This window comes from Vulpes vulpes, chromosome 8 (assembly GCF_048418805.1).
Source record: "Vulpes vulpes isolate BD-2025 chromosome 8, VulVul3, whole genome shotgun sequence".
Taxonomy (NCBI): Eukaryota; Metazoa; Chordata; class Mammalia; order Carnivora; family Canidae; genus Vulpes; species Vulpes vulpes.
Genome location: NC_132787.1, coordinates 18,402,339 through 18,416,157, shown reverse-complemented (window position 1 = coordinate 18,416,157; position 13,819 = coordinate 18,402,339). Strand labels below are relative to the sequence as shown.

Genomic DNA, 13,819 nt, shown 5'->3' with positions numbered 1-13,819 from the left:
CCCTTTTTCTTTATTTCTTTGTTCTTCCAACTTTGTGTACTCTGACACCCCACTGATGGAGACGTACTAGGGAAACAACAGTCTAATCTTTTCTTCTAAGCAACAAAATTTTCTTAAAGATTTTATTTATTTATTCATGAGAGACACACAGAGAGAGGCAGAGGAAGAAGCAGGCTCCATGCAGGGAGCCTGATGTGGGACTCGACCCCGGGACTGTGGGATCACTCCCTGAGCTGACGGCAGATGCTCAACCGCTGAGCCAGTCAGGCGTCCCAACAACACAATTTTAAGAATAGGAATGAAAGCGTATATTTCTAATTCAAACATGGCAGAAGCTTGCTTTCTTTTATATTAGCATGCATCCTCTCATTTAATTCCCAAAAGAGTCCCCTTGGTAGTATAAGTAACAGACATTCTATAAGGCAAGAAAGGAATAAGTGTAAATAATTTCTAAGGATACTGTGGGCAGATTCTGCATTCTCCCTGCTAGAAGCTGTGGCCTTGTTGATACTAAATGGACTCAGGAACCAGGAACTATCAGCATTTATTAACATTTGCTCAGGAAGAAACAGGAAGATTTTTAGTGCATCTACTTCCGGGATGGTAATGTAAATCAGAAGAATAAAAGGATGGTGGTTTAGCAATAGGCTGTTTTAGCAACTCTGACAGGATCCTATCTAGGGGAAGAGGTACACTGGTATCTGGGTCTTTCTTAGGGAGTCAAAGGCCAGCATCATGCCAACATCATCTCCCTCGGGGCAGTCACCTGGTGTCATCAGACAGAAGTGTCCTTGACTAAGTAAATCGAGAATTTATAACAACATGTATATATGTGGTGGTTGTGACAGTGAGTTTCTCTTCTTGTAAATTATTTAAAAAACTAAGATAGATATTACATTCTCTTGTCACAATTCAGGAAACAGGGTCTGAGAAAGCTTTGGGAACATTCCCAAAATTATTTAACTACTATATAGTAGAACTGAGATCTGGATCCAGCACTATCAGATTTCCATCTGGACTGCCATTATCACATCATGTCGTGTAATGTTGGTCAGCCAGCTTAAGCCCCATTTCATTCCCTTTGTACCTAGTCATCTCACAGTCAGGCATGTGACCAGTCAGCCTGGAGGAGGCTTAAATTTGCAATAGGATTCCTGGAAATGTGTTTGTTTTCTCAATGGTATACTCCTTTCTCTGTGTCCCTTCTTCCTCTTTCCTCTATGAAATAGTGAGAACTGAAATAGCCATTATGGAACCATTAGGGAAAGGCCAAGAGAACTGCCATAACCTTAGTCTTGACAGAGCTGAACGACTAAGTTAGTGACACATCTGAAAAACTCTGAAGTTTTCTTTCTTTCATTCATAAAAATCAGTGTAAGTCACTGTAGTGAAGTTTCCAGCTACTATGTAATTGATATACCCATTTAATGCCTTTTCTGGTGGATATCATTTTGCCTGATTAATATTATACTCTCAATTTCTTGTGTTACATTTGCCTAAAACTTCTTTGTCCATCCTTTATTTTCAGTATTTCTGGGCAAGTTTAATCTAGGTATGACCCAAATAAGCAGCATATGGTAATTGGGTTTTGTTTTTAACTCAGTCTGAGAGAGTGTTAATCTCAATCACGAATCTAAAAAATAGCAAGGCCATTTCAGTATCACATAATTTACATCATCTGTAAGTAACACTGAATGCAAAACAATCTGGGAATATTTCATTTAAAAAAAATCAAGAACATAGTGCTTCATGGGACGTTAGTTACCTATTAAGTTTTTGCCTGATCCAAATCCTTCATAAACCCACATATGACCCTGACAGGCCAAGGGTGTTGGCTTCATCTGGAAGTTGATAATATCAAGACGAACGATGTGGTTTAAGGGGGCTGATAACTTCCAGTGGCAACTATGGCACAGATAAAAGAAAGTCAGGAATGATTTCCAAATAGCACATACTGGTCCTGACTTCGTTCAGAATTGTATGCATCACTGTTATGGACTCTTATCTGCTCTTTTGTGCTTGGGTGAAAGAAGGATTTTTTTTACTTTAAGTTGTAACAATTCAAAATATTTCTAAGACTTAATTTGTTAAGATTGTTTTTTTGTTTTTGTTTTTTTATTTATGATAGTCACAGAGAGAGAGAGAGAGAGAGAGAGAGGCAGAGACACAGGCAGAGGGAGAAGCAGGCTCCATGCACCGGGAGCCCGACATGGGATTCGATCCCAGGTCTCCAGGATCGTGCCCCGGGCCAAGGGCAGGTGCTAAACTTCTGCGCCACCCAGGGATCCCTAATTTGTTAAGATTGTTAATTGAGTTCACCCATCACAGTGAATGGTGGATCAATCATATGTAATCCTTTAAATTCTGACTGGCAATCTGAGAGTTAAGGACATACTTTTCCCTGAATTTGCCCCAGACTTCCCCAAATCATATAAATTTACTTAGGAATGATATTATGCAAATCTTCACTTTTCACTTCACACTTTAAATTTATCCTATTGTCTAATTCAAGGAAAGTTCTCTGTTTTGGCAATTTAAATAGCCACTTATTGAGTACCTAAAATGTGCTAGAAGACTCTATGTACATTATTTCAATCTCCAAAACTCTTAGATGGAGATTTGACTTTCCACTTTACCTAATAAATGATCTCTTTTGTTGAGAAAGTACACAATTTATCAATAGGGACGATCTTATATTCAGTCTTTGTCTAATGAAGGTCTCAGACCAGGGATTCCCTCACAGTCTGTTACTTCAAGGAGAGGAGGCAGGAAATAATGCCTTAAGCAAGGGTTGCTGCTTGTCAAAGGATCATTCACAAACTTCTTTCGTCATAATAAACATTCCTTCCTCACCTCATTGTGGTTCTGTGAGAGTATCTTGGGATCTGAATGACTCCTCCCAGTTGTCAGGATAACATCCTCACAGGTGGCCATATATTCTTGGTTTGAACTCTGGAGAAGTTTGGCAGTTTTACTGCCCTTTGGACCTAAAAATACAGAAAAAAAAAAAGAGGCGATGAAAATAAAATTAATCTTTGAAAGGCTTATGATAATGCCTTTCAGAGCAGAGAAGTCACTTTTCCTCCCTGTTTTAGAAAAAACATGAACAGAAGTGGTTTTAATGAAAAGTATCTGAACCATTCAAAGATACTGAGAACAGCACTTTTCTCAGAATTGTCTTTGGCACAGCATCAAGTCAATGGAAGAGAATGTGGAAAAACTATAGATAATGCCAGTTGTCTGTACAATTCCATCTAAAAGCAACATTTTTAATATAGTTTTTTTGGGAAAACAGTTTCATATGATATGCATGCGTTTCTTTATTACTCACTGAACTTTTTCCCCAAATATCTCTCTGCAGTGCTTTTTGGTGCCAAGAAAAGAAACTAGCTTTCAGTTACCTATACTTACCAAAAGTCAGAAAGCCTTATTAATTCTTTGTTCTAAAATGCAATCTGATAAGTCTGAATTGCTTAGCATTTACAGTTATAATGCTAGGACCTAATATTTGTGTAGTTTATCTTAAATACTCATCTTAACCTTTTATGATTATAGTAATATCACTATAAAGAATACTCTGATACAGAGATAATAAATTATCCATAGCTAGTCAACCAGCTAACAGTTAAAACCCTTATATTCTTATCCACAGAAAAGGCTATCTGTGGCATAAAAATCACATGACGGTAAAAAAAAATGTCTTGAAATCAACATATCGTAGCCACATTCAGAATCACAATTCTGGATGATTTACAAGTCAATCAGGTTATCCACTGAACAGTTTCTCTTTTGAATCTGACCAATCTCAGATCCCTTAAATAGATTGTCCTTTCAAACATAAACTCCCCACAGAAACACCATTTCTTACAAAACAATGTATATGTTTTGAAACATCTCTAAAAAAGAAAAACATTGATTTTTAACTTTATAAGTTTATAAAATGATGAAGCATACCTTGGACTGTAAAGACAATATAACTTATACCCAAAGCACCTTGCACAAGGGAATGAAATACCACTCTCACCAGTGGTCCGGAGCTCATGAAAAGCATTGAATAAAGCCCTCTCCCACATAATTTGCCTAGGTTTAGAAAAAAATGAAATCTAGTAAAACATAAGAACTAAAAATTTTTTTAGCAGTTTCTCTATTTTAGGTATGGCAATTATTTTTATTTTTATCAAAATATATTTAACATGTGACATTGTATAGATTTAGAGTATACACCATTTTGATGTACACCATTTGATGACAATATTTACACATTGTAAATGACTGCCACTCCAGTGATAGGTAGCTTCTATCACCTCTTATCATTACCATTTCTTTTTTGTAATGAAACTAGTTAAGATTTAGTCCCTCGGCAAGTTTGATGATTCTAATACAAATGTTGACTATATTTCCTATACTATGCATTAGATCTCCAGGACTTGTCAACTAGTTATAAGTTTGTACCCATGAGGTAGGAATTTATTTCACTGTGCAAAATGAGGGAAACGGCTCCAGAACTCATGTGACTCACCCAAAGTCAGACTGGCAGGGTGGGGACTCAGGATCTAAACCCAGGATCATGAATTCAATTCCTATCACAGTCTGCTATGTCATATTGCTCCCTTGAAGGACAGAAGGAAGTAAATTACTTCATCTTTAAAATAATGCTGCTCTGCCATTTTTTCTTCTAGTAAAGTACCTACATATTAAAAATCTCTCACTATGAAAAATCCACGATGGAAAACAGTCTACCTGAAAATTTATTCTTTCCCTATAGTCTGTCTCCTTTTGATCCCTTCAGGTTGAAGACTTGAGTCAAAGATGAAAAAGAAAATTATACCATAATTCTAAAATAATTCAGAGGGCTGATTAAAGAAGATGTGAAAAGAACCTGTGAATTTCTTAGGATCAAACCCTTCTACTATAATAATAAGCCAGTATTATCCTATAACGTTTATCAAAGTGTCACCTGCTCAGAAAGACATTTATTTGCTGGTTATACTACATACAACTGTATGGCATATCTCAGATTCTTCTCTTTCTTCCTACTTCATTTTCCCCTGGCTCATCTACCTAATAATATATATTTTGTTTTCATATTATGTGTCCACTCCCCACTAGAATAGAAGCTTGATAAGGGCAGGGATTTCTTTTGTCCATTTTGCTCACTATTGAATCCCTACAACCAAGAAGAGTTGGTACCTAGCCCCTAGTATATCCTTCTTACAAGTATCTATGGAACAAGAGAAGGAAGAGGTTATATCGGATTAGAAAAAAACAAATAATATTGGATGGTATAACACATTAAGGTAAATGATGTTGAAATATTATTTGAAAAATAATCAAATTCTTATTTGTAGCAAGTAGAGATCAACACAACTCTTGAGTGAGTGAGTTGCTGGCTCCCACAGGGAAAAAGATAGCATTTACAATATAGAAGAATACTATCTGGCTTAAATATGGGGTAATACCTCCATTAGAGTCTTGCAGTTCTGCTAGCTATCATTTGAAGAGAAAGAACCATTCTACAAGTTTCAAGCTGACAATTTCAAATCAAAGAAATGCTAGGTTGGAAAATTATAGGGATTCCTCAGTTAATCCACAACAAGGCCAAGCATGGTTTTCAATAGATTATAAAGATGAAGGTAAGTTTTCCCAGAAAATGTTTCTCTTTATATGTGAATCTAGTATATAATAGATTTGCTACCAGTTGGAGAGAAAATAGTTTTTTCTTGAAGAAAAATAGCAATATAATAGATTGCTACCAGTTGGAGAGAAAATAGTTTTTTCTTGAAGAAAAAGATACCATCACTTCACCATATGAAAAAAAACATTTCATTAGGATTAAAGAAGTTTATAAAAAAAATTTTCTGAACTCAGAATGAACAATGAATATTTATAAATAAAAGCAATGAGATAAATCAAAGATTAAAGGTGTTTATAGATAGATTTAAACAAATTTTTAAATGTTTACATCAACATATAATAAATATTAAGGATGTGCCTGAGTAGTAAGTCAGTTAAGCATCCAGCTCTGGATTTTGGTTCAGGTCATGATCTTGGGGTCATGAGATCGAGCCCTTTGTAGGGCTCCGTGCCCAGCGGGGAGTCTGCTTGAGATTCCTTCTCCCTCTCCTTCCCTTTCTGCCCCTCCCCTCACTCACATGCACTCTCTCTCAAATAAATAAATAAAGTATTTTAAAAAATTAGAGGCAAATATCAGAACAAGTACTTGCAACTTATGACAAGGGAAAAATATATGTATAACAGCTTTCATAAACTGATAAAAAGAATAATACCGAAAAAAATGGATGGTAATGACAAAGAAATAAAAAATACAAATAGCTAACCAACATTAGAAAAAAAGCCACCATTAATGATTTTAAAAAAATAAAAGTGCCTATCAAATTGATATATTCAGTTATGGTGCAAAAGGCTGCCATGTATTGCTAATGGCAATGAAAACTGATTTAGCTTTTCTGAAGAGTAATTTATCAGTACACAGTCATGAAAAAAAAATATTCTCAGTCTCTAGACATGATTCTAATTTGGGAAGATATAGTAAGGAACAAAATAGCAAGATCCCTGCTTCCATGAATCTTTTATTTTAGCCAGGTAAATAAAGAAGATGATTTCAAATAGGGATCAAGGCTGCCAGTGAAATAATCTGCATAATATGATGAAAAGGACGTTGGGAGGGAATGAATGGCACTACTTTAGACTGAGAAGCCCTCTTTGACCAGGTGACCTATCACTCATTCATTCACTCATTCAATGCCTTCCTTCCCCCCCGCCCCCCAAGATTTTATTTATTTATTCACAAGAGACACAGGGAGAGAAGCAGAGGGAGAAGCAGGCTCCCTGTGGGGAGCCTGATGTGGAACTCAATCCCAGGATCACAACCTGAGCTGAAGGCAGATAGTCAACCACTGAGCCACCCAGGTGCCCCTCATTCAGTGCCTCCTACATCTCACATACTGTTCTAGGCACTGGAGAGCCTTCAAAGATGAAAGTCTTTACCTTCTGAAAACTCACATTCAATAGAGAAAACACAGACCACAAACATGAAAACAAATCATAATGTTGGAAGATAATAAGTGCTAAAGAAAAGGGGGAGGAACTAGGAGGTACCCAAGCAGGAAGTGATGTAATTTACAGAAATGAAGGTAGGTATCATTCAGGAGATGACACTCTGGGGGCGCTTGGGTGGCTCAGTCGGTTGAGAGTCTGCCTTCAGCTCAGGTCATGACCCCAGCCAGGGTCCTGGGATCCAGCCCCACAGCACACTCCCTGCTCAGCAGGAAGCTTGCTTCTCCTTCTCCCTCTGCCTGCTGCTCCCCCTACTTGTGCTCTTTCTCTGTCAAATAAATAAAGTCTTTAAAAAAGGAGGAAGAGAAGGAGGAGGAGACATTCTAGTCAAGACTTAAGAGATGTGAGGGACAGACAAGGAGCTCTCTGAAGAGCTAGGAGGAGCTGGACAAGAGGCCTCAGGTGAGAAGGATAGCACCTGATCATGTGAGTCAGGAAGGAGGACAGAAGGCCATGCTAGGAATTCTGGATTTCATTCCAGCTACAAGAAGACCTGGAGCTGTTTCAATCAAGGTGGATGGGGGAGCCCATCAGATTGCAGGAGAAAAATGAACAAAGTAGATAGGCCAGGTCTAAATGAGACAGTATTTATAAAGATTCTTTAAATAAATGTTTTGTGCCCTCTAACCAAATGATTTCATCTCAGAATTTATCCCAAGAACACAGTTTCATCATCAGAGGATTTTTCTGGTCTTCAGCATGTATGTGCAGGCATACACTTATTTTCTTCCCAGGTGTCCCCATCAACCAAATGATTTCCAAAACGTTCCTACCTCCCTCCTAAGAGCGGTACCACCCCTACACAAACAGGAGGTATCAACTTTGTTTTGTTGCACAAAACAGGGTTGCCCGCACATGAAATGAAATGAAAGCTAGCGTATTATTAGCAAATATTTTAAATTCTGCCATTGTAAAAACCTTTACTATATTTTGCTTTATTTTAAAATCCAACCCCCACCTCCTACCCACATCTGATTTTTAACCATCTTAATTCCTCCTTCATATACATTTCTGGCATCCTGGCATAGTTCCAGTATGCTTGAAGAACTTGAACTCTCTTGTCTTTTTTCTGCTTGAATACACATACGTACGAACACACACACACACACACACACACACACACTCAACCTCTAGTACACCTGTTTTGTAAATTCAACTTTTGAAACTATTAAGAGCCTAAGTCTGCTCTTCTCAACCCCAATTCCAGATATATTTTTAATCTAAATATGACTCTGATTCTTGTGTTGTCAGACCATACCACCCACAACTGGTCCCCGAATTACCACTTTCTTATTCCTAGAAGATTTTAGCAGTCATTTTTCTCCAACATTATTTTTGCCACACATCTTGCTGATTTCAGTACCCATATAAATGATGAGCCCAGCACTGGAGTTTTCTAATTTCTCAACCTCTTTCCAATGATTTTGTTCTCCACCAGACCTCACCCACCTAACCCAATGGTCAGCCCCCAGGAATGTGATCCTCAGCAACAACAACACTTTCCATATCTCACTTTCAAGCACTGCTCTCTCCATCCACAACCTTCTATCTTCTCAGCTCCCTCCAATGCTCCTTCCACTTTTTAAGACGTGCTATTCATCTTCCCAACCACCTTTCCTTTGTCCCTCTCTCACCCTCATTCACTTTGAAAATATTAAGTGTGCCTTAAAAAAAAAAGGTGGGATGCTGGGTGGCTCAGCAGTTGAGCATCTGCCTTTGGCTTAAGGCATGATCCTAGAGTCCCAAGATTGAGTCCCACATCGGGCTCCCTGCATGGAGCCTGCTTCTCCTTCTGCCTATGTGTCTGCCCTCCCCCTCTCTGTCTCTCATGAATAAATAAGTAAATAAAATATTTTTTAAAAAAGTCATGCCTATTACATGAATCCACATTTTGGTGGTAGTGTTACCCAAGTCAAGCTCTCTCCTGATCATAAAAGCTGCCTATACCAAAAGGGCTCCCAGCAGAGAATTGAAATGCCATTACCTGATACCCCTCTCTCATCGTGGCTTTCTTCATAAATAGCCACAACAGAATCTGGACACACAAGAGACCAAGGCAGTGATAGATACTCAACTGTCAATTTTGCCATACTGCTTGGTGACACTCTGAGCACCCAAGAACATTCCAGTTTTCCTCTATAATCCTGTGGATATCTTGGAGTTGAAAAACAGCCTCTGGGTTCTTCCAGTTCCACTTCAGAGTAACAACCTACGATTCAGAGCACACAGACACCAGGGACCAACATAAACAAAGCAAAGCAATACAAAGTGAGCCTCCACCACAAACCTGAAAAATTTATGCTTGCCTGAAGAAAATTAAAACTTGATTATTCTCTTTCACATGTCCTTGGGTAAAAATGATCATCCCATTGAATGTGTCCTATTTTCTTGAAATGAGATTGTAGTAGAAGTTAAATTCTAATTATTTAAAATTTCTTTTCAAGGAATCTTTTAAATGCCTTAGAAGATGCACAGTGGATATGCAATCTCTACTTCCAGCATGTTTTCATTTCCTTCCTTCTTTGAGATGCAATGAAGGTCTGTTCCTAAAAGCTTCACTAATTTCACTGAGCATTTATCTTGCTGGGACAAATGATCATATTCATGGAATTCGTGACTGAGATCAAAAGAAGGAGAATCTGCTGATACATTTGAAAGTCTCTCACTTCTTCCACTTGCTCTTAAGTCCAAGGGCACCTTTGGACCTGCAGGGCTACTTGCAGAGCTTCAGATGCCTGTGGCTCTCTGGCCCGCTGATCCTATAGTCAGCTGCTGCTTCTTCATGTTATATATACCCTTGACTCCTCCTTCTTCACCTCTGTGTATTCCTTTGACAAAAATCCTCTGAGCAATTACATATTGAAATACTCTGCATTCAAATGAACATATCTTAATGTAGGAGTTTTCGTTAATTAATTATTGTGTGATTATATATGCTTTGCATAGAGAAATTAATGATCTGAGGTGACAGATACATAAATATACTTTTATGAAGAGTAGAAATGAGGAGTGGCAGAAAGTGAAGAAGGGAAATGGAATGTTATAAGAATTCAGGATTCTATTCAATTGCCTAGTCCCATTATTTTCTTTGTAAATTCTCCCCTAAATGTATATGGCTACTGTAATCTAATTTAGATAGTTATAGACCCACCTTGATTTAATAGTAACCTCACTGATTTCCCAGTCTTTAATCTTTCCCACCATGCCCTCCAATCTGGGATAGTGTATGAAACAAAATAATTATGTTCTTTCCTTGCTCAAAGCAACTGAAATTGTGCAGCTTGCACTGTCTTTCAGACTCTGGCCCCAACATATCTTTTCAATCTTTTTTTCCTGTCCCCATGAATCCTCTATGACAAATCTGCCTGGAAAGGAACCAAATCATATAAAGTCATGAATTCCCAATCAGTCACTTCTTTTTATAAATGGGCTAACAATCCTCTTGTGTAAAAAGCAAGTGGTGGGAGTGGGTGGATGTTAAAGATAGGATAGTTTCAACATTTTAATGCATAGGATATTCACAGAATTAAAACAAAACAATACCCTTTCATATGTAAAACTTGCAAAGTTCTTTGGCATGCATATGTATTTCTGAACATATACAAACGAGAAATATCTTCTCTACATTTTAACAACGTTTATTTTCTGAATGGGACAGTTCAATGAATATATTAGTTGATCACTACCAACACCACCTGTTGACTGTTGCCATTCATCATGCCATTTCTATTTTAAGTGCTTTGTATGCATTAATTTACTTATGCACTAATCACAATTTTTCATTTAATTCAAACCATCTAAATCATTAGGTTTAAGGATCTGGGGCCTAGATCTGCTCTTCATCTCAACCCCAATTCCAGATTTATTTTTAATCTAAGTAAGACTCTTTGATTCTTGTGTTGTCAGACCATACCACCCACAACTGGTCCCCGAATTACCACTTTCTTATTCCTAGAAGACTTTAGCAGTCATTTTTCTCCAACAATATTTTTGCCACACATCTTGCTGATTTCAGTACCCATATAAATGATGAGCCCAGCACTGGAGTTTTCTAATTTCTCAACTTCCTTCCAATGATCTTGTTCTCCACCAGACCTCAGCCACCCAACCCAATGGTCAGCTCCCAGGGATGTGGTTCTCAGCAACAACAACACCTTCCATATCTCACTTTCAAGCACTGCTCTCTCCATCCACAACCTCTATCTTCTCAGCTCCCTCCAATGCTCCTTCCACTTTTTGAGACGTGCTATTCATCTACCCGACCACCTTTCCTTTGTCCCTAACTCTCTCTCATCCTCATTCACTCTTTTCCTAGCTTAAATTCCAGAATATATCATCTTAATCCCTTCCTACTACACAATGCCTTCAACACCCTTATACTCTTGCATACTTGGGAAAACCCATTCTGATTGAATCTACTTTCCCATCTGTTCTACATATATGTGCTACCCCTCAGTGTCTCCAGAAGAAAACATACAAATAAACTGGTCAGTCTCCCTATAAATTCATGTTATTAATCTCAGAGGCTTTTATGTTGCCCAGCAATCCTACTACATTTTCCTAGTACATGCACTTTGTCACTTTTTTAAAGAACTATTTCATACTTCTTTTCTCTTAAAACCCTCAAACCCTCTTCAACAATCCTGCTTCATCTGATAAGTATATAGAAGCAATTAGAAAATCGCCAGAAGCTCCCATCTCCACATATACCGCATAAGTCTGCCTCCCATCCAGCAACTATGGATGAACTGCACCTTGCTCTTCTCTGAGACCAACCCCTCCTGCTGAACACAAGATCTCATCCCCTCTCTCCTACTGAAGGTTATCACTCTAGCAATTCCCCCTGTCTTCTGTAGCCCCTTCGACCTTCCCCCACCTCTTCTAGTTACCTACTGAGCTTGATTGTAGGTGGGATGGATGGGGGTAGAGACGATGAGAAAGAAGATACTGCGTGAGACCACCTGGAAATAAAGAATGATGACATTATAGAACTTTCATCTCCCTACAGGTCTATTAAAGACTTCTAATTCTCCAGCTGCAGTTTCACTTTAAATAAAAATAAAAATCCCATTAGCAAACAGACACTGACAATTGTGGGAGAATTATAAATGACTAACACTGATGCTTGTTGTAGTTCTCTCTCACATCCAGGGTCCTCACCTACCCAGATATCTGAAAATGTAAAGACCTTTAATTATGTAGGAATAAACAGGTCAGAATAATTCTTTCTATGCACTCCTTCAAAATTCAAACTCAGGAACTTGTTCACAACCACAATTTTTTTTTTTTTTACCTGCAACAGCTGTATCTGTGGGGGTAGAAAAGAAACCCAGATGGTCACAATGACAACACTCTTCTTCAGTACAAACTACTAGCCAGAATGAAAACACAGGGTTTATCCTATTCCAAAGAAAATTAGTGAACATAGACAGGCAAAGCTATTTGCTAAGTTCTTACCTGCTGCATTAATTGGATAACATGAACATCTATTACCTGGTCCAAATGCATTGTCCGTTGAAGGCGTGAGTGGTGGTAACTGTTGCCTTGTTAAGGTTTTGCTTTCATTATTTATCTGAAGTGAAGCAGGACCTGTACCTGGAGAGAGCATGTTAAAAATAAATCACGATGAAAGCCTCAAAAGAAAATGTAGTCTATATCAAAACAGCTTTTGTCAAAAGAAAATGCAAATCTAGGATTATAACAGCCTCAGGAAAAGTCAGCTTTACTCTCTCTGCTCAAGGGAGAATGTTTTCTTACAGAATTTTAATGTGCATTTTAATGTTTAAGAAACTAAAATAAATGAAATACTACTTTATGTTTTTTTCTTTCATAATGCTGATTTCTACCACACTCACTTCTTGCAAACCTACTCTAAAGAAAGAGGAATTGTTTTTGTAATATCTGAAAAATATTTACCTTTCATTTTGAATTGGATCCAGTCCAAGAAGACACTCACCCTGGCAAGTACATCTGGCTTCCTTGGCTGGGCACAGCCAGCTTCCCAGCTGACAATGTCATATAGGACAAAGGGACCTTTTTCACATCTACACACTAATGGGCCACCACAGAACAAGAAAATATGTTCTAAAAATTGCTTTAACCAGAGCTTCTGCTTTCAATTTTGGAACAGGAATAATCAATAATTTATTCATAACACATTTCTTTAATGAAAAATGCTTATACTTCATCAATTTGTATACCTTTGAGTCCTTAAACTCAAATAAGTAAAATCACAAAGATATTACAACGGATACCACAGAAATACAAAGATTCGTGAGACTACTATGAATAACTATACACCAAAAAATTGGATAACCTGGAAGAAATAAATAAATTCCTAGAAACAAACAACCTGCCAAGACCAAATCATGAGGAAATAGAAAATCAGAACAGAGCAATATGAGCAAGGAGATTGAATCATTAATCAAAAACACCCCAATAAAGCAAAGCTCAGGACCAGATAGCTTCACTGGTGAATTCTACTAAACATTTAAAGAATTGACTTCAATTCCCAAACTCTTGCCAAAAATTGAAGAGGACGGAACACTCTAAAATTATTACACAAGGTTGTAATTACCCTGATATCAAAGCCAGGTAAGGACACTACAAGAAAACTACAGGCCAAAATCTCTAATAAGCACAGATGTAAAAATCCTCAACAAAATACTAGCAGACTGAATTTAATAGCATATTAAAAGGATCATACACCATGATCAGTGATGCAAAGATAGTTCAACATATA

General features: G+C 37.7%; 1 protein-coding gene across 1 annotated transcript in view; it reads right to left on the bottom strand.

Annotated features, from left to right (window-relative positions):
- Positions 1 to 1,757: 1,757 nt before the first annotated feature.
- OVCH1 (ovochymase 1) overlaps positions 1,758 to 13,819 on the bottom strand; it is a 48,985-nt gene continuing 36,923 nt past the window's right edge. Inside the window, 7 exon segments of the mRNA XM_072718792.1 lie at positions 1,758 to 1,905; positions 2,854 to 2,901; positions 2,903 to 2,987; positions 3,955 to 4,080; positions 9,062 to 9,286; positions 12,571 to 12,666; positions 12,994 to 13,143. Coding sequence (XP_072574893.1) covers positions 1,758 to 1,905; positions 2,854 to 2,901; positions 2,903 to 2,987; positions 3,955 to 4,080; positions 9,062 to 9,286; positions 12,571 to 12,666; positions 12,994 to 13,143 — 878 coding nt within the window.